This window comes from Neoarius graeffei, chromosome 5, assembly GCF_027579695.1.
Source record: "Neoarius graeffei isolate fNeoGra1 chromosome 5, fNeoGra1.pri, whole genome shotgun sequence".
In the NCBI taxonomy this organism is placed as follows: domain Eukaryota; kingdom Metazoa; phylum Chordata; class Actinopteri; order Siluriformes; family Ariidae; genus Neoarius; species Neoarius graeffei.
The window spans coordinates 40,657,608-40,683,378 of record NC_083573.1 but is presented as its reverse complement, the minus strand read 5'-3'; the positions used below and the strand labels follow the sequence as shown (position 1 = coordinate 40,683,378).

The window sequence follows — 25,771 nt, the reverse complement described above, 5'->3', positions numbered from 1 at the left end:
GCCTTGTCGGCTATGGTATTCGGTTATTTTGCACAAAAGTCTTTTGGCACAAGTTCTAAAGTCTCTTAGCACAACTCTATGTTCTTTAGCACAGCTCTGGATTATGGTCACTATAATCGAAAAAAAATACTCATCTTGATATAGGAAGGGGTTTATTATGATTGCTTAGGGACTGGAAGGCAGAATTTCTGCTGCTGTGCATGTTAAGGATCAGTTGCCGATCCCTGAACCGTGGACTGAAAATCCGATTCTTTGGTGTCTTTGGATATTTCTAGTTAAGCCATAACAAACCTTGAATTATGGGCACCTTCATAGATAACTTCAGTCACTTCTGATCATATCACAAATTCAACTGACTGTCAATAATTACGCGCTTGCCGAATCAATTAACCGGGGGATTATGTCTCTTGCCCTGCTTGACAACATGTGTTTTGCCGACTAAGAGCGGAATCTATTCCTAAAAACTTACTCAAATTATTAAAAGTCCATTTGATATCACATTACTGTTTTCATATGTATTTGACTGATAAAGCTACAAAGTCCCCCCCCCCCCCCCCAAGTTTAATTATTTCACTTTCTTGCATTTAGAAGTCACAGCATTTATCTAAAATGTAAATAGCTTAATAAAATAACTGAAATAGCTGTACATAGTTTTCCTTTCTTTCGACCTTTTTTCTTTTGTAGAAAATTAAAGAACAAAAAGATTTCTTTAAACTCTTATCTTGTAAATTTCACTTGACTTTTCATTCTTTATCAAATTAGCAAATTGTAAATAATAAATATGATATAATTTAAGCTTAGCACTTTATTAAAGACAAAAGCCTGGAAGTTGGCTGTAGTGGTGTACTGGGTCAGGGTACATGCTGGGTTAAATAATTTGGAGGGAGGATTGGTGACTAACATATGGGCTCCATCAAACATGGTGGTTTCAAGATGGCGGAGTGGGGAAATACAATCGCTCATTTTCGATCGAACTCTCTGCAATTTTCATTAAAAAAAATCCATCAAACATCGTTAAACATGATCAGTAAATATTCATAATAAAGATTAAGTGTTGACCTGGCGACTTGTCCAGGGTGTACCCCGCCTTTCGCCCGTAGTCAGCTGGGATAGGCTCCAGCTTGCCTGCGACCCTGTAGAAGGATAAAGCGGCTAGAGATAATGAGATGAGATGAGATGAAGATTAAGTGTTCTCGGATCTTGTGCTAAAGAACTTAGAGTTGTGCTAAGAGACTTTAGAACTTATGCTAAAAGGCTTTGGATTTGTACTAAATAACTAAACCATCAGCTATCAGCTCATGTACGACTCAATTTTGTGGAATAACTGTTAGTCAAGTCAGTTTATTTATATAGTGCTTTTAACAAATAGACAGCCACAAAGCAGCTTTCCAGAAAAAAAATAAAGATTTTAAACATATGAACTAATAAATTTACCCCTAATAAATCTATTTATCTCTAACTGTGCAAGCCAGAGGTGATGGATTATAGGATACCAGAAGTAATCACAGTTCATTAAAAAAAAAAAAATGAGAAGGAAAATATATAAAATTATGGGTGTATTGTTTTAGTCTGAAGAGAACTGCTGATTATCAAAACAAACAAACAAACAAACAAACAAACAAACAAACAAAAAACCCATAAAAGCTCTTCCAGCAACAGCATGAAACATACCTTAATACTCTACACTGACTATAGCAGCAGACAGAAGTGTCTGTTTTTTCAGTTAATTTCATTCTACACATTTCGCACCAGGGCGGCACGGTGGTGTAGTGGTTAGTGCTGTCGCCTCACAGCAAGAAGGTCCGGGTTCGAGCCCCGTGGCCGGCGAGGGCCTTTCTGTGTGGAGTTTGCATGTTCTCCCCGTGTCTGCGTGGGTTTCCTCCGGGTGCTCCGGTTTCCCCCACAGTCCAAAGACATGCAGGTTAGGTTAACTGGTGACTCTAAATTGACCGTAGGTGTGAATGTGAGTGTGAATGGTTGTCTGTGTCTATGTGTCAGCCCTGTGATGACCTGGCGACTTGTCCAGGGTGTACCCCGCCTTTCGCCCGTAGTCAGCTGGGATAGGCTCCAGCTCGCCTGCGACCCTGTAGAAGGATAAAGCGGTTAGAGATAATGAGATGAGATGAGACATTTCGCACCACAATCTCATTTCAACCAAAATAAACACAAACACAACTCAAAAGAACCCACATCAACTATGAATATTGTGTAACCCTCCTTTTTTTAATTGATATTCAGGTTGACAGCAAGTGGTTGGTATTTGAAACACAGCATCATTTCAGTTGTACATTATAAATCCCACTGTTTTAAAAAAAAAAAAAAAAAAAAGGCTTCCATTTTCACAGTAATTCATTTCTGATTTGCTTCCCTCCCCCACAGTTCCTATCAGAAAAGATCTACTATTTATCCTCACACTGATATTTTCTTTGGCAGAAAAGCAGGTTGATACCGGTAGCAGATGAACAATTTGGGGATTTCTACATTGAGTTTCAGAAAGTGAACGATAGTTGTGTAGACTTTAAACTATGTAGACAGCCAAATAAAGAATACACTGAAGAGAACAGAGTAACTGATCAGCACTGGGTTTCCCAAAAGCCTCTTAACGCTACGAGCATCTTAGCTAGGAGAGTGAGCGTTCCTTGTGCTGCTCACGCTACCATTTAACGATTATTTTTGTACTACGATGCTTTTGGGAAACTCAGGCCAAATCGGTACCAATGACCAATCTTTTGTTCCTCTTTGCCTTAAACTGAAACATATGAAATTTAAACCTTACATTTAAATCGAATCCATGTGCACAGGACTGCTATAACCCCTATTCATTGGCCAACTATAATTATATTTAAAAAAAAATTTATTTTGGTTTGGACAATGTACAAGTGTTCTGAGACAGTTTTAATATTAATCCAGCTTCTTTCTAGATGTAAAAAATCCCTCTCAGAACAAGAGTTTCATTTTGGGCAGTCTCAAAGTCCAATACATGTGTGAAAAAAAATACCATTTCTACAGGTTTTTTTTTTTTTTTTTAAAAGATGTGTCTATATTCTTAAGAACATATTTACAACACTGATCAGATGCACTACTTCCCTTTTTTGTGCTGTGTTGCACTCAACATACTTTACCATGCTCTTGAAAAAAAAAAAATCATGCCTCATTTATTCCTCTTATAAATTTTCTTGGCAAAGTTGAGAAAAACAGCATGGGGAAGAGTTTGAGCATGTTGCTGGATGAGGTTTTGGAGTCGCAGGTAGCTCTCTTCCTCATACTTGTGGTATCGGAGAGGCATTTCCAGCGTGTCGTACAGTGCCTTCACTCGCTCTACACTTTCAGCATCACTCTGACCATAGCATCCCTGAAAGAGTGGAGAGAAGGGAAAAAAAAGGCACTGTTGAATGGAACAAGTACTAAGGACAATGTGAGCTGAAAAGATCAGGCAATTCATGATGTTTCTGATTATATCTGAATCTCTTTGGTACTATAGATAAGCATATCAGATGCTCGCTGTCCATTAGGGTGGCCCTTATTTTGTGATGCATTTAATTATCCACTCTCACCCCATTAATATCTCATCTCATTATCTCTAGCCGCTTTATCCTTCTACAGGGTCGCAGACAAGCTGGAGCCTATCCCAGCTGACTACGGGCGAAAGGCGGGGTACACCCTGGACAAGTCGCCAGGTCATCACAGGGCTGACACATAGACACAGACAACCATTCACACTCACATTCACACCTACGGTCAATTTAGAGTCACCAGTTAACCTAACCTGCATGTCTTTGGACTGTGGGGGAAACCGGAGCACCCGAAGGAAACCCACGCGGACACGGGGAGAACATGCAAACTCCACACAGAAAGGCCCTCACCGGCCACGGGGCTCAAACCCGGACCTTCTTGCTGTGAGGCGACAGCGCTAACCACTACACCACCGTGCCGCCCCCCCATTAATATGTTCCAATAAATTAAATAAAATTGTGTAAAATTTTTATGGAATATATAAACATTTAGAGGTTGCTCAAATTTTCTTGAAATTTAAAATGATAGATTGACAGTCAGGGGTGGCACGGTGGTGTAGTGGTTAGCGCTGTCGCCTCACAGCAAGAAAGTCCGGGTTCGAGCCCCGTGGCCGGCGAGGGCCTTTCTGTGCGGAGTTTGCATGTTTTCCCCGTGTCCGCGTGGGTTTCCTCCGGGTGCTCCGGTTTCCCCCACAGTCCAAAGACATGCAGGTTAGGGTAACTGGTGACTCTGAATTGACCGTAGGTGTGAATGTGAGTGTGAATGGTTGTCTGTGTCTGTGTGTCAGCCCTGTGATGACCTGGCGACTTGTCCAGGGTGTACCCCGCCTTTTGCCCGTAGTCAGCTGGGATAGGCTCCAGCTTGCCTGCGACCCTGTAGGACAGGATAAAGCGGCTACAGATAATGAGATGAGATTGACAGTCAGTCACATGCAATGTATTCTTTTAATGGCAGTACTGACACAGTTTTGCCTGAATTTAAAAAAAAAAAAAAGAAAAAAGCCATCACCACGACCACCACTGTCTGTATGTCAGTGAAATAGATCAATACTAAAGAATTAGAAAAGCTCTGATCTCAGTTGCACGGACAGTACTGTTAGATGCCACTGATTAACCTATGACTGCACAATGGCTGACTTGATGACTGCAATAGAAGTAAATCTTGTGTGTGGTCACTTCACAGTGTGGAAAGTGAAATAACTGGATGCAAACTGCCTTCAAAGAAGGAAGTTCCAAGTGCGTTTTCACCATCACAAGATCCTAAAGACGACCATCCGGGCAAGTACAACAGCTACGACTGAGCAAGCTTCTTTGAGGCTGATCCAGAAACGTGGGACAGCCGAGACGTATACAAGGCAGCATCTGCCACTGTGCAAAATCTGAAGGTTGTTAATGACACAGCAGAATGAGGGATGGCTGTGATCGAAGAATACAATGCACCGATTACCACCAATGAAGAGCAAAAACAATATTTGCTTCAAGTTGTCCAAGACCACAGAGTAAAATTCCCTAATGTGAATAAAGCGACACTGATGCAGTGACTGAAAATCCTAGAAAACCTGGACTTTATTTATTTTTTTCATTATGTTGCCTTGCCACTCCAGAAAACTCAATAACTTGTACACTATTCAAAATGTTTTTGTTGTGTACCATATTTTTTTTTCAAATATAATAAATAAACATTATTACTTATGACAAACATTTATTCTTTACACCTGCATTGCAAACAGGGCGATAGATTGATCATTTGACATGCTGTTGTCCAATATTTCAGAAGGCTTGAGAGATCTCTAATAATTATTCAAAATGTTCCAAATGTAGACAAATTAGTTTTCTTTCATAACCAAACAAATCTGAAGGGTGAGAGTTTCAGAATTAATTATATGAAAACTTACCCTGGGGCGGCACGGTGGTGTAGTGGTTAGCGTTGTCGCCTCACAGCAAGAAGGTCCGGGTTCGAGCCCCGTGGCCGATGAGGGCCTTTCTGTGTGGAGTTTGCATGTTCTCCCCGTGTCCGCGTGGGTTTCCTCCGGGTGCTCCGGTTTCCCCCACAGTCCAAAGACATGCAGGTTAGGTTAACTGGTGACTCTAAATTGACCGTAGGTGTGAATGTGAGTGTGAATGGTTGTCTGCGTCTATGTGTCAGCCCTGTGATGACCTGGCGACTTGTCCAGGGTGTACCCCGCCTTTCGTCCGTAGTCAGCTGGGATAGGCTCCAGCTTGCCTGCGACCCTGTAGAACAGGATAAAGCGGCTAGAGATGATGAGATGAGATGAAAACTTACTCCCCATATAAGGCCCGCCCTATATGGGGGTAAATTTATAATTCACAGCACGGACAGTGCATGCAGAAGCTCATTTAAATTTCCAAATCTGTCATTGCTTGACTCTTGAATATTTTCTATCATGAATACAATCATTAAAAAGCTTATAATCTCTGCTTTCCAAAGAAATTGATCTCGCCAAGATCTGTTTAGTACTTTGGGAGTAACGGCAGGTTGAAGTTGGTACAACAAAGTAAAAACTGCTCGTGTGATGTCGGGAAACTGCCAGTGCTTTCTAAGTCACGGGAAAGCAGTCCAGCTCTCTTTCTCTCTCTCTCGCTCTTCTGATCGGTTTCCGACTGGATTACTCGTGAATAATCAGATAACTTTTATAGCGATGTTCTCTAGCTCTCACTGTTTCTGATGAAGTATTGAGCAAAATTTTCCGTCAGCTAGTTTTGATGTTATGATTCACGGGAGATTTTGAAGCAAGTTTCATAGCTTTACCTACTTATTTTTTCAAATCAAACTGATCATGTAAATAAATAATGATTTTAGAATATAACTATAGTTGTTTTGATGAAAAAAAATATTGGAGAGCCTAGTGGTCAGAATGATAATTAAAAAAAATCAGAAGTCAGAAACACAAGTGTCAATTTCAATTCAATTCATTGGAATGGTTTACTGGATGTGGCTCATACAGTTTTTTCGAGGTTAGCCATGAAAGCTGCAAATATTAATCAAAATAATCATTTATATTCTTTCATATAAAACACTAGTAGGCCCTACTTAGAAATACAAAGGCCTACAGAGCACAAAGAGGGTATTAGAAATATTCTTTTATTACTTTATTTTATAGAGTAGAACGACTGCTCCTCCACATCGAAAGGAGTCAGTTAAGGTGGTGGTTCGGGCACCTTGTTAGGATGCCCCCTGGACACCTCCCAAGGGAGGTTTTCTGGGCATGCCCCGCCAGGAGGAGACCCCGAGGCAGACCCAGGACACACTGGAGAGATTACATCTCTCAGCTGGCCTGGGAATGCCTCGGTATTCCCCCGGAAGAGCTAGTGGAGGTGGCCGGGCAGAGGGAAGTCTGGGCTGCTCTGCTTAGGCTGCTACCCCTGCAACCTGGATCCGGATAAGTGTAGAAAATGGATGGATGGAGCCTATCTCAGCTGACTACGGGCGAAAGGCGGGGTACACCCTGGACAAGTCGCCAGGTCATCACAGGGCTGACACAGACACAGACAACCATTCACACTCACATTCACACCTACGGTCAATTTAGAGTCACCAGTTAACCTAACCTGCATGTCTTTGGACTGTGGGGGAAACCGGAGCACCCGGACGAAACCCACGCGGACACGGGGAGAACATGGAAACTCCGCACAGAAAGGCCCTCGTCGGCCACGGGGCTCGAACCCGGACCTTCTTGCTGTGAGGCAACAGCGCTAACCACTACACCACCATGCTGCCCTCTATGTAAATATGTTGAAAAATAATAAAGTTATTAAGAAAAAAAAAAAAATTGATCTCATTCATTAATGAGGCCCATTTTGGACCATGTGATCCTCATACAGAATATTACAGCAGTTTTCTAAAAATTAAGCCATTTTTTTCAATCTTTGATTTGTAATATCTCAAGAATGGATAAACATTTTAATTCTCTAAAAAGTATGTTGTTCTGCATTCAATTCTGAATTCAATGGGACAAATTTCAAGCAATTTGGATTGGATTTTCACCTGATATACCTACGATAGAGCAGTTTCAGCTCCTTCATACACTTATTCAGCTTTCCAAGGAATACCAGATGTGATCTTGTCATCTGACTTATTGCCTTGTCAATGCATACTATTTCTATATTTCCTCTTTATCAGTTGGAAATCTAAAAATAAAACTGATGAACTGAATTCATTTTAAGCAAACTTTAGTCAGTTTCTCACCTCTAGCTCCACCCTCTGCTCAGGGGTCATCACCTTCAGTGCCGCCACCACAAGCCAGCTGCACTTATTGTCCTGGATGTCAGTGCCAATCTTGCCTGTTACTGCAGGGTCACCATAGCAATCCAAGTAATCATCCTAACAGCAACCATCAAGGAAGGATATGCACACCATGCTATATTATGGCCACAAGTAAGTAAACTGCAAATATGTTCAGTGAGATCTGTAGATATGATGCTAATGGATGTTGGTACCTGTATCTGAAAGAACTCCCCCATTTCAAGTAAGATGTGTTTAGCATTGCTGTGTTCCACTTCACTCTCAATTCCTGCCTGTAGTGAATGGCAACAATAAATTCAACATCAAACCCTTCCAGTCCTCTAATGGAACTTGTCACCTTCATTATACTGCATCCCAAGGAACTGGTCCAGGATGAAATAATAATTAAAAATATTTCAAATTATATATGAAATATTTTTATTATTTCATCCTGGATCAGTTCCTTGCGATGCAGTATAATGAAGGTGACAAGTTCCATTAGAGGACTAATAAATAATGCGTCCTGAAGATTCCGGGGGGCCGGAAAGCACTTTGACCTTCCAAATAAACCACTGACAAAATGGTCAAGCCTGGGCAATAGAATGCATTTGCTTATGAAAATTATTAATTTGATTATATAGTAGGGTGTATCAGTTGCCCTCACTTTCATAAAATCTGGTGCATTTTTGTTTGGGTGTTCCTTTTCACCAATAAAGACATCCTGTAAAATTTTTTGACCATATTCAAAAGTCTAATGGTGGCACCATGAGGTTCATTTTTTGCCAAAAAACGCTTATTTTATGTTTTCGCGTAAGGTTTGAATCACAATGTTGGACTCCATTTATTGATTTCTTGTGAGCCAGAGATCATGTTAAGAACCTTTGCAAGGGATTGAGAAGCATTAATGTGATTCATAATACATTTGTATTGTTTAAAAGTAGCTGAACAATGATTCAATGAACAGCTAAAACTCAAACTGTGCTTGATAATACATTTAGAATACGTACTAAAAATGTGTAGCTAAGATATTTGGTATACTCTATAAGGTGCCATAATGTTTCATGAAAAGTGATCGAAATTTTGTCATAAAAGTCATAAAATAGCAGCTTTTTCCATAACTTTGAGCTCCTGGTGCCACCATTAAACTTTTGAATTTTGTCAAAATATTTCACCCAGTGTATTTTCTTACCAAAAGGAACATAAAAACAAAAATGCATCATGATCGGAGGAACTTTTCATTTTTAGGGGGCAACTGATGCACCCTATTATATAGTTGTTTTTGTCCCCCCCCCACACACAAATGCTTTATATACATTCACCCAGCACTTTATTCAGAACACCTGGTTCTGTAGCTGGAAACACCTTGTTGATGAGGGAGAGAGAGAGAGAGAGATCAACTAAGAATTGCCAGACTGGTTCAAGCTGACAGAAAGGCTACAGTAACTCAGATAACCACTCTGTACAACTGTGGTAAGCAGAAAAGCATCTCAGAATGCGCTAGACCAATAAAATACCTTTGGGATGTGACAGAATAGGAAATTCATAGCATGAAAGTCTTCTTGAAAAATCTGCAGGAATTGTGCGATGCAATCATGTCAACATGGGCCGGAATCTCAAAGGAATGTTTCTAACATCCTGTAGAAGCCATGTCACGAACAACTGCAAAGGGAGGCCCTACCCACTATTAGTATGGTGTTTCTAATAAAGTGCTTGATGAATGTATTGTCCCACATAGACCAGGCACAGAATCTAGTCAAACTCCAATGTTCCCTTGTTACGTCTATTCCTCAAATGGGTTAAATAGGTAAAAATATTCTAAGTATGTAATTAATTATAAAGTTCATATTATAATATGTTTGGAACCCTATTGCAAAACCTACTGTATGGAATTTCAGTTGCTCAACAGTTCAGGGTTTCCTTTGTCGTATTTTGTGCTTCATAATGTGCCAAATATTTTATAATGGGAGAAAGGTCTGTACTGCAGGCAGGCCAGTTTAGCACCCGGACTCTTACTACGGAGTCATGCAGTTGTAACATGTGTAGAAAGCGGTTTGGCATTGTCTTGCTGAAAGAAGGAAGGCCTTCCCTGAAAAAGATTTTGTCTGGATGGCAGCATATTGCTCTGAAACATGTATACATCACTCAGCATTAATGATGCCTTCCCAGATGTTCAAGCTACCCATGCCACGTGCACTAATGCACCCTCATACCATCACAGATGATGGCTTTTGAACTGTACACTGATAAGCCGGACGGTCCCTCTCCTCTTTAGCCTGGAGGACGTGGTGTCTATGATTTCTAAAAAGAATTTCTACTTTTGATTCGTCAGACCTCGGGACAATTTTCCACTTCGCCTCAGTCCATCGTAAAAGAGCTCGGGCCCAGAGGAGGTGGCGGTGTTTCTGGATATTGTTTATATCTGGGATTTAACTTGCATTTGTGGATGCAGTAATAAACTGTTTTCACAGACGATGGTTTTCTGAAGTGTTCCTGAGCCATACAGTGATTTCCACTACAGACACGTGTCTGCTTTTAATGCGGTGTCTCCTAAGAGCCTGAAGATCACAGGCATCCAATGTCAGTTTTCAGCCTTGTCTCTTGCATACAGAGATTTCTCCAGACTCTCTGAATCTTTTAATGATATTATGGACCATAGATGATGTGATCCACAAATTATTTGCAATTTTACATTGAGGAACGTTATTCTTAAATTGTTGCACTGTTTGCCCACGCAGTCTTTCACAGAGCAGTGAACAGCTCCCCATCTTTACTTCTGAAATACTTGGCCTCTCTGGGATACTTTTTTTTTTTTAAATACCCAGGTCATATTACTGACCTGTTGCCAATTTACCAAATTAGTTTCTTTTTTTTTTTAGCATTACACAACTTTTTCAGTCTTTTGTTGCCCTTGTCCCAACTTTTCTGAAACGTGTTGCTGACCTCAAATTCAAAATGAGCATATATTTTTCAAACAATAACAACATTTCTCAGTTTCAACATTTGATATGTTGTCTTTGTACTATTTTCAATGAAATATAGGGTTTCCATGATTTGCAAATATATTCTGTTTTTTATTTATGTCTTACACAGTGTCCCAAATTTATGGAATTGTGGTTGTACACTGATTACATTTACTTTCATGGTATTTGGTAGACGTTCTTATCCAGAGCGACTTCCAGAAGTGCACTAGAGTCTCCATCAATAAATACACCCTGACACTAGATCACTAGGCCATGGAATAAGGCTACGTTTACATTAGACCACATCTGTCTCATTTTCTTCGCGGATGCACTGTCCGTTTACATTAAACCGCCTGGAAACGCCGGGAAACGGGAATCCGCCAGCGTCCACGTATTCAATCCAGATCGTGTCAGCTCCGGTGCTGTGTAAACATTCAGAATACGCGAATACGCTGTGCTGAGCTCTAGCTGGCGTCTCATTGGACAACGTCACTGTGACATCCACCTTCCTGATTCGCTGGCGTTGGTAATGTGACGCGACTGCTGAAAAACGGCGCGGACTTCCGCCTTGTATCACCTTTCATTAAAGAGTATAAAAGTATGAAAATACTGCAAATACTGATGCAAATACTGCCCATTGTGTAGTTATGATTGTCTTTAGGCTTGCCATCCTTCCACTTGCAAGTGGTAAGTGATATGCGCTGGGATCACACACACAGCGGCTCAGTCCCGAATCACAGCTTGTTCACTTCACTCGCGTGCTCTGTGAGCTGCGCAGGGCCGGAGTGCGCACCCTCCAGAGGGCACTCGCTGTTCAGGGCGGAGTGATTTGGAGCGCAGGATGCCTGCGGAGCCGAGCGTATCCGTGTATTGGTATTGCTGTGTGCACGCAAATCGTGTATTGGTGTTGCTGTGTGCACACTAATCGTTTTAAAAACGTTAATCTGATGATCCGCTGATACGGTCTAATGTAAACATGGGCTAAGAGTACTATCAGACTTTAATTAAAAAAAAAAAAAAAAACCACCCTCTGTTGGTGAGGGACTATAGACAACACATGAATTATAATTTTTATTTTATTACTTTTTTCATTTGCTTTTTTAAAATAAAAGTGCTAAATGAATCTCAGACTCACCATGTACATGGCTGCAGCCACTGGAAGATAAAAAGAGTAGAATGCAGTCTTGTACTTCACTATGGCTTTATACCTGGTGCCAGAACAAATCCATTAAAATATAAAAAGAGAACACATGGCACATGATGCATACTGATACATTCCACACTAATCATTAATTTATAGCACAAGATGCCACGTTATTTCTCGCTTCTCAGTTACATTATCTCTTCTGCCAAGCAGAAACAATACAGCATACAGTCTCACCTAACCATGGTGAAACGGTTTAAGTCAATCTTGTTTGGTGGAGCAGTCATCAGATCGAGGGCTTGGCCCAGCTCTGTCTGGAAAGATGTCTGCAGAAAATACCATGCTGCAATTAAGAACATGACTAAGCAAATATGATTTCACAAAATACAAATATAAAAATTACTATAAACTTTGACTAATGGAGGATTTTCACCTCAGTAAAAAGCTCCAATAAATGGATGTAGTAGGGCTGTCCTCTGCAATGTCTACGCAGAAGGCGGTAGATGGACCCCTCCAGGAGAAAAGCATCATTAATCGCATCCAGGCCAATGCCTTCCTGACAGATGAAAAATTGATATAAATCAGTAATCTAATACTGCACTCTGCATTAAGCGCACTTAGTAACACAACCCCAGAATCTCTAAACAGGTAATCTCCTAACGTTCCATTTTCAGTAACTAAGTGTTACACAGCACGCACGCACACACACACTTGAAAGTTTGTGAACCCTTTAGAATTTTCTATATTTCTGCATAAATATGACCTAAAACATCAGATTTTCACACAAGTCCTAAAAGTAGATAAAGAGAACCCAGTTAAACAAATGAGACAAAAATATTATACTTGGACATTTATTTATTGAAGAAATTATTAGCAGTTAATTTGAAGGTGAAATTAGAGTCAGGTGTTTTCAATCAATGGGATGACAATCAGGTGTGAGTGGGCACCCTGTTTTATTTAAAGAACAGGGATCTATCAAAGTCTGATCTTCACAACACATGTTTGTGGAAGTGTATCATGGCACAAACAAAGGAGATTTCTGAGGACCTCAGAAAAAGTGTTGTTGATGCTCGTCAGGCAGGAAAAGGTTACAAAACCATCTCTAAAGAGTTTGGACTCCACCAATCGACAGTCAGACAGATTGTGTACAAATGGAGGAAATTTAAGACCATTGTTACCCTCCGCAGGAGTGGTCGACCAACAAAGATCACTCCAAGAGCAAGGCGTGTAATAGTCGGCGAGGTCACAAAGGACCCCAGGGTAACTTCTAAGCAACTGAAGGCCTCTCTCACAATAACATTGGCTAATGTTCATGAGTCCACCATCAGGAGAACACTGAACAACAAATGGTGTGCATGGCAGGGTTACAAGGAGAAAGCCACTGCTCTCTAAAAAGAACATTGCTGCTCATCTGCAGTTTGCTAAAGATCACGTGGACCAGTAAGAAGGCTATTGGAAAAATGTTTTGTGGACAGATGAGACCAAAATAGAACTTTTAGGTTTAAATGAGAAGCGTTGTGTTTGAAGAAAGGAAAAACACTGCATTCCAGCATAAGAACCTTATCCCATCTGTGAAACAACAGTTATCATGGTTTGGGTCTGTTTTGCTGCATCTGGGCCAGGACAGCTTGCCATCATTGATGGAACAATGAATTCTGAATTATACCAGTGAATTCTAAAGGAAAATGTCAGGACATCTGTCCATGAACTGAATCTCAAGAGAAGGTGGGTCATGCAGCAAGACAATGACCCTAAGCACACAATTCATTCTACCAAAGAATGGTTAAAGAAGAATAAAAGTTAATGTTTTGGAATGGCCAAGTCAAAGTCCTGACCTTAATCCAATGGAAATGTTGTGGAAGGATCTGAAACGAGCAGTTCATGTGAGGAAACCCACCAACATCCCAGAGTTGAAGCTGTTCTGTATGGAGGAATGGGCTAAAATTCCTCCAAGCCGGTGTGCAGGACTGATCAACAGTTACTGGAAACGTTTAGTTGCAGTTATTGCTGCACAAAGGGGTCACACCAGATACTGAAAGCAAAGGGTCACATACTTTTGCCACTCACATATGTAATATTGGATCATTTTCCTCAACAAATAAATGATCAAGTATAATATTTTTGTCTCATTTGTTTAACTGGGTTCTCTTTATCTACTTTTAGGACTTGTGTGAAAATCTGATGATGTTTTATGTCATATTTATGCAGAAAGATAAATTCTAAAGTGCTCACAAACTTTCAAGCACCATTGTAAATCTCATCATCTCTAGCCGCTTTATCCTGTTCTACAGGGTCGCAGGCAAGCTGGAGCCTATCCCAGCTGACTACGGGCGAAAGGCGGGGTACACCCTGGACAAGTCACCAGGTCATCACAGGGCTGACACATAGACACAGACAACCATTCACACTCACATTCACACCTACGGTCAATTTAGAGTCACCAGTTAACCTAACCTGCATGTCTTTGGACTGTGGGGGAAACCGGAGCACCCAGAGGAAACCCACGCGGACACGGGGAGAACATGCAAACTCCACACAGAAAGGCCCTCACCGGCCACGGGGCTCGAACCCGGACCTTCTTGCTGTGAGGCAACAGTGCTAACCACTACACCATCGTGCCGCCCCACCATTGTAAATGCTTTGCTTTATTGCTTTTGCTATTCCCTATTGCTTTTTTGTTTGCTTGAGGGCCAAGTTGTCAATCAACTGGCTGTGGGCGGGCCTTCCGCCCCAGGCTGAGTAGTCAATTCCTGTACACATGAATCCCACTTTGCACAGTGTGAATGTGGCAGCAGTTTGAATCAGGGGTGAAAGGGGAGGATTTGCTTCCTTTTACACCAAACCCACTGTGGCAGTGGGGGCGTGGTCAAGCACCGGTCTGTGACAGGAGGGCGGAGTCAGGGAAGGTACTGTAAGTGGCAGAATCACTACATCTGATGTCAATTAACCTGTGTTTGTGTGTGTCTTCCCAGTGACTGCGCCCTATATAAGGAGGGAGAGCAGAGGAGCTCTTCCCCGAACCAGATGCCGGTTGTGTGGGTGTCTGTGTTAAGTCACTAATGTTTAACTGAAAAGTGTGGCAATAAAAGCCGTATTTTGCAAACCTGATCTCTATCCTGCCGTCCTCTGGGCTCCACCCTTCGTTAGAACTGTTACACCCACCTTGAATGTTTTATTGCCAAAAAGCTCCATTTTTGTTACAACAGACCACAAAACATGGTTCCAGTCAAAGTTGTAGTAGCGTTTTGCAAACTTCAGGTGCTTACGTTTGTGGTTAACTGACAGAAAAGGCTTTTTCCTGGCATACTTTCCAAATAATCTGTTGGTATGAAGGTGGCATCTGATGGTGGTTTTGGAGACTTGAAAACCACAAGATTTTACTTTTTCTTGTAATTCACCAACAGTGATCCTTGGGGATTTTTTTTTGCCTCTCTTACCCTCCTTCTCATTGTACATGGGGCAAAATAAACTTGGATCCTCTTCCAGGTGAGTTTGTAACATTTCCAATTGGCATTCACGTTTTTTTTTTAATTATTATCGCCCTAACAGTAGAAATGGGCATTTTAAAGAGATTTTTTTAAGAACCATTCCCTGACTGATGAAGGTCAACACACTTCTCCTTCATGCGGTTTTTGTGTTCTCTTATCTTTCTCATGTTGATGGATGACTAAGGGATTTTGGCCTAAGGGATGAGGGATTTGTTTTTTTCTCTGAATACATTTCTTTCAATTCAACCTTTAATTTTTCTCATGTTTTTCAGGGTGAGATGAAGCTACTTCACAAGGTTGATTTTTTTTTCCCCCAAACCATTTTTACTAATCTTTATAAGGGGGGTGCCAATAATTGTGGAGAACATGTATGGTGTAATTAATAAATACATTTCTTAAAATTTAATTTATTTATTCATTTATTTTTAATTAATTTATTTATTTTAAGTGACAACCCCGCCACTCCACTAGGTGTCCCTGTATTCTTCTTTTGCTGCTTTGCAGGTTCCAGGTCGTGGAAAGGTCGTCCTCTTTATGAGAGGAACCTGGGCCCAGTGTGCTCTCTAAACAGCTCCCCATCCTGCAAATCTCATGCTCTCTCCATTGCAGCCATAGCGTCCATTGGCTTTTGTTTTTTTCTGTTTGCTTGACACCCACCCACCCATTCACACCACTGATTACTGACTTTTATACACTTTCCTCCATAGTAGTAATTTTTTTTTTTGTAAATAAATGCTTGTGTACGACTTACACTATCATTTGGTCTCCCACCTTTGCCACAGTCTAATAGCCGGGCTGTGGCAATATATAAGATATTACATAGTTGCATGGAGATACGAAGTTTATTTTTGAGTGGTGAACATGTTCACAAGTGAGTAGGGATGAGCGAGTACAGCATTATCTGTATCCGTTAACCATATGAATTATCTGTATCCGTACTCTGAGTGGGCGGGGCCTAACCCAGAAGTGGGCGTGATTTAACCCGGAAGTGGGTCTGGTTGTCTTGAAACGGGCGGGGCTTTAACCAATATGTTATTTTAAGCATGCAATTGATATGGGTTGATCAGAAATTGTTATATTTATTGCTGATTAGAAAACTATTTACAGGACAGCATCAGCACTGAGCTTCAGATCAATGGTTTTGATCACGATAGCAAACGAACTATTTACAGAACAAGTTTTGCAACAATGAATACAACACGTGCAGTTGCAATTCTGAAATGAAATGTAATGAACAAGAGTTTTCATACTCAACTTTCTTTTTTTAACTTTTAATTTATGATCAGTGTGATTTTTTTTGGTTCTTTTTTATTTTCACACCAGGTGTGCGTAGCTTAATTTGTAATAATATTTATCCCACTACTACCCAGAAAGTGTCAGACACTCAGTGTGTGAAGTAAAATAAAACTAGTTAGAGCCAACTGACGATTTAAAAAAACAAACAAAAAAATTCCGACGACCGGCAGAGAGAGTAGCTTAATGTATAATACTTATACCATTGCTACCTTTATTTTTACATGAATTACAGCAAGAAAGTGTCACTCAATGCGTGAAGTAAAAACAAACAAAAAAAAAAAAAAAAAAAAAAAAAAAAAAACTGTTAACGGACAGTTAAAAAAAGAAAAAAAAAAAAATCTCCGACAGGCAGAGACGCAACGCGAGTCACTTTCTACCAAACACCACGTCTGAACGAACCCATGTTTACCAGAACTCTACTGGTTATAAGTAAGTACAAACTGAAATAAAAACAAACTTGAAGCTGAAGAAACCCGAAACGTTAACGGAAAGAGACAGAGAGCGCTGTTCTCTGTGTGAGTGAGCAGAGCGGTGTGTGTCGGGGAGGGGTGCTGTGATGCTGCGTGAGGATTTTCATTCAGTCCGAGCACAGATATTGACTCGTATTACTCGTATAATATTCATACTCGGCAAAAAAGTCCTTTATCTGTACCAGATACTCGTTTCAGCCGAGTATCCGGCTAACTCTACAAATGAATGAAGTGAATGACTGAAAATACTTTCAGCATGAGAAGACAAACTTCATATCTTCGCACCATCGTGTAATGTTTTTTTATAAAATATAGACACATCCACAAAAAATAAAATAAAATAAATAACCGCAAGTTAATCCAAACAATTTTAATTTTGAACCGGTTTGCCATTTTCAAAACGTGTCCAGTTAACGGGAAAACACTCAGAGTGACGTCACCGGAGTGAAATATTGGGAAATGTGTCCCTCAGATCCGTGATGCATTTCGTATGAAAAATGCAAGTTTTTCAACAGGAGAAGATAAACTTCATATCTTCAAGCCAATATGTGATTTTATTATGCAAACACATTCACAAAGAAAAAAGTACCCAAATGTATCAAAACAATTCATTGATATCCTAACAAAGAGATTTACGTCACAGTTTTGAATCTGCACATCCCAGATGTAGCTGATATGAAAAAATATCAATGACGTATTTCTCAGTAAAACACTTACTTCCTATTTATTTATTACCTTTTTTTTTTAAAGGGAAAAGTGTTTGCTGGCATTATAAACCATTTTAAAGCAGCTGTAGCCAATATTGCTCAATCTTAGCCAAGATTATAAGGGATTTCATCTTCACATGCAAAGTTAAAAAATAAAACGCCACTCACTGAAGACTTCATTAGGAACACTATACTAATACTGAGGCGGCCTCCATTTGCCTCAGCAAAAATTGAGATTCATCAGACTCGAGTACAGTATTGATGAAGCTGTGCCACAGCTTTCTGTTCTTGGTTGACAGAAGTGGAACCTTACATGGCCTTCTGCTGCTGTAGCTCATCTACCTCAAAGTTCAACGTGTTGAACATTCTGAGACCCTTTTCTGCTCACCACAGTTGTACAGAGTGTTTATCGGAGTTACTGTAGCCTTTGTCAGCTCGAACCAGTCTGGCCATTCTCTACTGACCTCTCTAATCAGCAAGGTGTTTCTGTCAGCAGAACTGCTGCTCACTGGATGTTTTATCTTTATTACACTATTCTGAGTAAACTCTAAAAGACTGTTGTGTGTGAAAATGCCAGGAGATCAGCAGTGATAGAGAACACTCAAACCAGCCCGTCCAAAACCAATCACACCACCATCAAAATCACCGCAATCACATTTTTTCCATCCATTCCGATGGTTGATGTGAACGTTACCCAAAGCTGCTGGCTCGTACCTGTATGATTTTATACACCGCTACCATATGATTGGCTGATTATTGTACACTGCAAAAAACTCTCATCTCTCTCATTATCTCTAGCCGCTTTATCCTGTTCTACAGGGTCGCAGGCAAGCTGGAGCCTATCCCAGCTGACTACGGGCGAAAGGCGGGGTACACCCTGGACAAGTCACCAGGTCATCACAGGGCTGACACATAGACACAGACAACCATTCACACCTACGGTCAATTTAGAGCCACCAGTTAACCTAACCTGCATGTCTTTGGACTGTGGGGGAAACCGGAGCACCCGGAGGAAACCCACGCGGACACGGGGAGAACATGCCAACTCTGCACAGAAAGGCCCTCGCCGGCCACGGGGCTCGAACCCAGACCTTCTTGCTGTGAGGCAACAGCGCTAAGCACTACACCATCGTGCTGCCCCCTGCAAAAAACTGAAAAGGAATTTTCTCCTCAAATTCAGTTAATACTAGTGAAATTATCTTGCTGCATGGACAGATAATTTTACTTGCCGAGACATCTTGGAATAAGTTGGTTACAATCTAGAACTAGCTTTAATAATCTCAGAGTTGGTGTCTTGTTTTCTTCTAATAGGAAATGCTAGACTCTTTTGACTATATTCAAGATATTCTAACTTAAGATGTCATTTTTGCAGTGTAGAAGAAAACAAGACGCCAACTCAGATTATTAAAATTAGTTCTAGATTGTAACCAACTTATTCCAAGACATCTTGTCAAGTAAAATTGTCTGTCCATGCAGCAAGATAATTTTCTTCTTAAATTCAGTTTTTTTGCAGTGCAGGAATGAGTAGATGTACAGGTGTTCCTAATAAAGTGTTCAGTGACCGTATTTCATTATACTGCTGCAATTATGTATCGAAGGCAAATTTTTTAAGTTTTCATTTGCAAATTTATATGATTAACTAGACAGGATGGTAGTGCAGTGGGTAGTGTTACCCAAGTTACCAAGTTGGATTTAATTTTTTGTTTTTAAATCTCCTTCATTTAAAATTTCCTCCCGTGACTATATAAAACAGGGCGGCACGGTGGTGTAGTGGTTAGCGCTGTTGCCTCACAGCAAGAAGGTCCTGGGTTCGAGCCCCGTGGCCGGCGAGGGCCTTTCTGTGCGGAGTTTGCATGTTCTCCCCGTGTCCGCGTGGGTTTCCTCCGGGTGCTCCGGTTTCCCCCACAGTCCAAAGACATGCAGGTTAGGTTAACTGGTGACTCTAAATTGACCGTAGGTGTGAATGTGAGTGTGAATGGTTGTCTGTGTCTATGTGTCAGCCCTGTGATGACCTGGCGACTTGTCCAGGGTGTACCCCGCCTTTCACCCGTAGTCAGCTGGGATAGGCTCCAGCTTGCCTGCGACCCTGTAGAAGGATAAAGTGGCTACAGATAATGAGATGAGACTATATAAAACACCATGCCAGAAAAATAACAGTCCTGTTTTATGATAAGTGTTAAATATTTAAAGCTATACTGCCTTTCAGATTTTTCAAGTGTAGGTCATAAAAAGAATTTTCCCTGACACCCAATTATTTTTGTTTAGTGGACCGAAAGCTACTGAATTCAAAATCACAGACTTCTAATTATTAGTTTTTTTTTAAATATAAATAGAACAATTAATGAATTTAGGGCCACGTGGCCCTAAATTCTCCACTATTTTTTCCTGCTTCACCATGACCCCAATTCAAGATACAAGTAGTCGTCGACTTACGACCTATGCGACTTACGACCAATCGACTTTACGACCATCTGGTTATGACTGGCAAGTGTTTCCCAGCTGAGCTAGCTGAGCGTACGACAGTTTCCGCCCCAGCTCCCAGCAGCGCCTCTCGCCGCGTACAACAGTTTCCGCCCTAGCTCCAGGCACATTAGCAGTCTCTCTCGCGCACTCTGTAATACAGTTTCAGCCCCAGCTCCAGGCACATGCGCAGTCTCTCTCGCGCTCCCTCGCGCACGCAGTCATACAGTTTCCGCCCCAGCTCCTGGTTTATGAAACAAGCAAATGCTCCCGCCAGCCCGAGCGCTGCAACAGCTGATGACATAGACGACCCACAGCCAAGCGCCAGTTACGCCAGCAGTCACTAAGTTTTGTATTTTGGTATGTTTCAAACAAAAATGTTTTCTATTTTTCACACCTGTATTTCGTATTTTTTGTTTTGCACATATTAAACGAACTGTACTGTACGCAGTGTAGTATGCAGTGTTTGACTTAAACCAAATAATGAGCCAAGGTAATGAAATAAGAAAATGTTGATAAAATAAGGCTTTAAGATGATTACAATATCATTACACATCACAATATACTTACGTTCATTTAAAGGAGCAGTCCACCGTACTTCCATAATGAAATATGCTCTTTTCTGAATTGAGACGAGCTGCTCCGTACCTGTCCGAGCTTTGCGCGACCTCCCAGTCAGTCAGACGCAGTCAGACGCGCTGTCACTCCTGTTAGCAATGTAGCTAGGCTCAGTATGGCCAATGGTATTTTTTGGGGCTGTAGTTAGATGCGACCAAACTCTTCCGCGTTTTTCCTGTTTACATAGGTTTATATGACCAGTGATATGAAACAAGTTCAGTTACACAAATTGAAACGTAGCGATTTTCTATGCTATGGAAAGTCCGCACTATAATGACAGGCGTACTAACACCTTCTGCGCGCATCGGCAGCGCAATGATATCTGAGCTCCGTATCAATGCGCTGCCGAAGCGCGCAGAAGGTGTTAGTACGCCTGTCATTATAGTGCGGACTTTCCATAGCATAGAAAATCGCTACGTTTCAATTTGTGTAACTGAACTTGTTTCATGTCACTGGTCATATAAACCTATGTAAACAGGAAAAACGTGGAAGAGTTTGGTCGCATCTAACTACAGCCCCAAAAAATACCATTGGCCATGCTGAGCCTAGCTACATTGCTAACAGGAGTGACAGCGCGTCTGACTGCGTCTGACTGACTGGGAGGTCGCGCAAAGCTCGGACAGGTACGGAGCAGCTTGTCTCAATTCAGATAAGAGCATATTTCATTATGGAAGTATGGTGGACTGCTCCTTTAACATAGGCCGACTTACGACATCGGTTTACGACTGGTCAGTCGTAACCAAACGCAGTCGTAAGTCGACGACTACCTGTACTACATCATGCATCACGTGGTGGGCTTTCCCTGTTTGCACAAGGCATTGTGGGATACAAATTTGAAACAGGAGAGAAAAACGGAGGACGCAAATTAAACGTGAAAGATCGACTATAGTAATGAAAAGCGAGAAGACGTTAAGTTGCAAACGAAAGGAAATGCATGACCGAACTAATAAATATCGGCAGTCAGCGAGCACCTCGGTGTGATCAGCTGTTTATTTAGCGACAGAATGATGTAACTGTCAGTGCACGGTCAAGGTAAACCTGTAGATGGCAGTAACGTAACACTGGATGCCAGCTGCCGTAAAACCCAAAAGAAGATGATCGAAGGTAAACCTGCGCATGAGCACACGGACTTCCTCTGTCTGCTTGACTGCGCAAAGCGAGCAATTTCATGCACATTTGCTAGAGAATCCCCTCAAATTAAATAACTTTCCAGCCATAGAATGGCCTGGGTTTTTTTTTTAAGAAATTACAGAAATAAACAAATATCACAATGACCACATTTAATAGGGAACTAAATTTCACCGGTTTTTATGAAATTGAAAGACCATCTACTTTTAAGTGCTAAACAACATTCCATGTAATGCACAGTTACGAGTTATTATGTACCATTTATTTATACAAAAATTTGATGATTATTATTATAACATCAGGAAATAAAGTTTTTGGGTCATTAAGGCTTACCTTCTTATACCAGCATGGCTGACCTCTCCGTGTTTGTGATGCATCCATTATATCATCTGCTACCAAGAAGAAGGCTTGCAGCTGGAGACGTGAAAAGAAGTAAAAGAGAGAAAACAGATGTTAGAAATGGACATATACAGCATACACTACCGTTCAAAAGTTTGGGGTCACTTTGAAATGTCCTTATTTTTGAAAGAAAATCACTGTTCTTTTCAATGAAGATCACTTTAAACTAATCAGAAATGCACTCTATACATTGCTAATGTGGTAAATGACTATTCTAGCTGCAAATGTCTGGTTTTTGGTGCAATATCTCCATAGGTGTATAGAGGCCCATTTCCAGCAACTCTCACTCCAGTGTTCTAATGGTACAATGTGTTTGCTCATTGCCTCAGAAGGCTAATGGATGATTAGAAAACCCTTGTACAATCATGTTAGCACAGCTGAAAACAGTTGAGCTCTTTAGAGAAGCTATAAAACTGACCTTCCTTTGAGCAGATTGAGTTTCTGGAGCATCACATTTGTGGGGTCGATTAAATGCTCAAAATGGCCAGAAAAATGTCTTGACTATATTTTCTATTCATTTTGCAACTTATGGTGGTAAATAAAAGTGTGACTTTTCATGGAAAACACAAAATTGTCTGGGTGACCCCAAAGTTTTGAACGGTAGTGTAGTTCATCACCAAATGGTCACATCTGGGAAATCTTGTTTGTATTTACATTGATGTGATTTGGCAGATGCTTTTAGACCAAATTATAGGATTGCCTGTAATGTCTACTGGGAAAACTTTCTTATGTTAGGAAGGCAAGAAAAGTAAAAGGACAGGACAAGTTTATTAAAAAAAATAATAATAATCCACCAGGACATTATCCAAGTGAAAACATCCACAAGGAAAATTCACCAGTTACCAATTCAATGCACCAGCCGACCAACAAGGCACGCTCCACTTCTTCGGGTGACAGCTTGGAGGGTGGGATCAACTCCCGCAGTGAACCAATCACAGACAAGCCACGGTTCCTCTTGCCTCCTGTGGCATTGTACTGCAGTACCTAAAGACCAGAGAGCTCTATAAACACCAAAGTGCCAGAATATTGCCAGACTCAAATGCAGGCAGGTGACAATCACTTACAACTACAGAAAGATTCAATATTACACTATAAAAAAAAAAATGAACTTAATGCGCTATTCTGATATTATTTTGTTAAAAATGTTGGTCCATGGACCTAAACTTGTCCTGAACTCCTCTTGATGTTTGTTCCTGTTAGACTCATCAGTGGATACCTTTTTTTTGTTGTTGTTTTTAATGTATTTGGTGGGCAGCACGGTGGTGTAGTGGTTAGCGCTGTCGCCTCACAGCAAGAAGGTCCGGGTTCGAGCCCCATGGCCGGCGAGGGCCTTTCTGTGTGGAGTTTGCATGTTCTCCCCGTGTCCGCGTGGGTTTCCTCCGGGTGCTCCGGTTTCCCCCACAGTCCAAAGACATGCAGGTTAGGTTAACTGGTGACTCTAAATTGACCGTAGGTGTGAATGTGAGTGTGAATGGTTGTCTGTGTCTATGTGTCAGCCCTGTGATGACCTGGCGACTTGTCCAGGGTGTACCCCGCCTTTCACCCGTAGTCAGCTGGGATAGGCTCCAGCTTGCCTGCGACCCTGTAGAAGGATAAAGCGGCTAGAGATAATGAGATGAGATGTATTTGGTTTTTGACCGTTCTTCATGAAAAAAAATATTATATACAGTGGTGCTTGAAAGTTTGTGAAGCCTTTAGAATTTTCTATATTTCTGCATAAATGACCTAAAACATCATCAGATTTTCACACAAGTCCTAAAAGTAGATAAAGAAACAAATGAGACAGAAATATTATACTTGGTCATTTATTTATTGAGGAAAATGATCCAATATTACACATCTGTGAGTGGCAAAAGTATGTGACCCTTTGCTTTCAGTATCTGGTGTGACCCCCTTGTGCAGCAATAACTGCAACTAAACGTTTCTGGTAACTGTTGATCAGTCCTGCACAATGGGTCAATGTTTTAGGTCATATTTATGCAGAAATATAGAAAATTCTAAAGGGTTCACAAACTTTCAAGCACCACTGTGTGAGAATTTTCTGAATGTTCATATTTTTAACATCTAGAAAGGAGTACCTCTACACTGTAGATCACTGTAGAGTCTACAGCTACATAGTTTATGGTGATTGATCTCATTCGTATAGGGGAGAGCGAGGAGACTCCTGCAAACACAACCACAATGCCGGAGGAGTGTGTGTACATGCGCCTGCGTGCACATACAAACATGCAGGTAGGGTAGAGGACAGCAGGGAGACTTGGGGGAGTTTGTATTCCCTTAAATTCATTTCAGCCAATCAGATTTTAGATGGGCGGCACGGTGGTGTAGTGGTTAGCGCTGTCGCCTCACAGCAAGAAGGTCCGGGTTCGAGCCCCGTGGCCGGCGAGGGCCTTTCTGTGCAGAGTTTGCATGTTCTCCCCGTGGGTTTCCTCCGGGTGCTCCGGTTTCCCCCACAGTCCAAAGACATGCAGGTTAGGTTAACTGGTGACTCTAAATTGAGCGTAGGTGTGAATGTGAGTGTGAATGGTTGTCTGTGTCTATGTGTCAGCCCTGTGATGACCTGGCGACTTGTCCAGGGTGTACCCCGCCTTTCACCCGTAGTCAGCTGGGATAGGCTCCAGCTTGCCCGCGGCCCTGTAGAACAGGATAAAGCGGCTAGAGATAATGGATGGATGGATGGATGGAAGGATGGAAGGAGGCAAAGAACCAGAATCGTTCCAGACCTCAGTCACTGCTTGAAGAACTTGCCTCTCTGAGCCTGTTGAGAGCATCAGCAAGTACCGGGTCTGTGAAATCCTGCTCCGTCAACTCACACAGCAGCTTCTCAAAGTATCTGTCAAAAAGCTGTGGGTCTGACAAGTGGCCAGCTTTACTGCAGCTACTTTCTCCCTGAAAACACAGCATGCACAATGCACTGTACATTTCTTCAACACTCACTGGAGATCCACCTTCAAGCCTGCTGATATTACTAATCAGATGTTCATGAATGTGAATTAGTATAACTTTATCTTGGTTTTTTTTTCTTATGAAAATGACCTACTGTACTTAACATGCAGTCTGCTGCTATTACAGGGACTTAACAATACTTCACAGGCTGACAGCAAAAGCTGGACCTTCTTAACAAAGCTACAAGTTTAATCTAATTTCCTACAGCAGGTTAAGATGAAACCTGACTCGAAGAGACATGAACTAATTAAAAGTTTACTTTCTGCTGCATTAAAATACATTAATATCTTACCATGTTGTTTTCGTCCTTGTCTGGAGCTAATCGCAGTGCCAAAACATTACCCTGTCAATTCTGACTGCTATTTTATTTTACCTCCCGTGTGCCAAAATAAAAGACCCG

The 25,771-nt window shown here is 41.3% G+C and overlaps 1 protein-coding gene across 2 annotated transcripts; it reads right to left on the bottom strand.

The window, feature by feature from the left end:
• Window positions 1–2,204: 2,204 nt before the first annotated feature.
• fdps (farnesyl diphosphate synthase (farnesyl pyrophosphate synthetase, dimethylallyltranstransferase, geranyltranstransferase)) lies at window positions 2,205–25,771 on the bottom strand. 2 transcript variants are annotated; one of them, XM_060921707.1, is made up of 10 exons: window positions 25,664–25,771; window positions 25,174–25,314; window positions 23,269–23,409; window positions 22,360–22,440; window positions 12,293–12,415; window positions 12,097–12,185; window positions 11,851–11,923; window positions 7,971–8,048; window positions 7,720–7,854; window positions 2,205–3,352 (listed from the first exon to the last, which is right to left on the bottom strand). In XM_060921707.1, exons 1-10 carry the CDS (start codon window positions 25,664–25,666, stop codon window positions 3,152–3,154), a joined length of 1,065 nt encoding a protein of 354 aa, XP_060777690.1. In that variant the 5' UTR covers window positions 25,667–25,771; the 3' UTR covers window positions 2,205–3,151. The 2 variants fall into 2 exon arrangements, with proteins under 2 accessions (XP_060777690.1, XP_060777691.1); XM_060921708.1 differs by lacking the exon at window positions 25,664–25,771 and having other exon boundaries at window positions 25,149–25,285.

Bases quoted from the DNA above. Each gene is read 5' to 3' on its own strand.
- fdps (XM_060921707.1), bottom strand. The intron at 22,441-23,268 runs GTAACTGGTGAA...TCACGTCTCCAG, and splicing joins TCGGCTGGTGCATTGAATTG to CTGCAAGCCTTCTTCTTGGT. The intron at 3,353-7,719 runs GTGAGAAACTGA...CCACTCTTTCAG, and splicing joins AGCAGAGGGTGGAGCTAGAG to GGATGCTATGGTCAGAGTGA.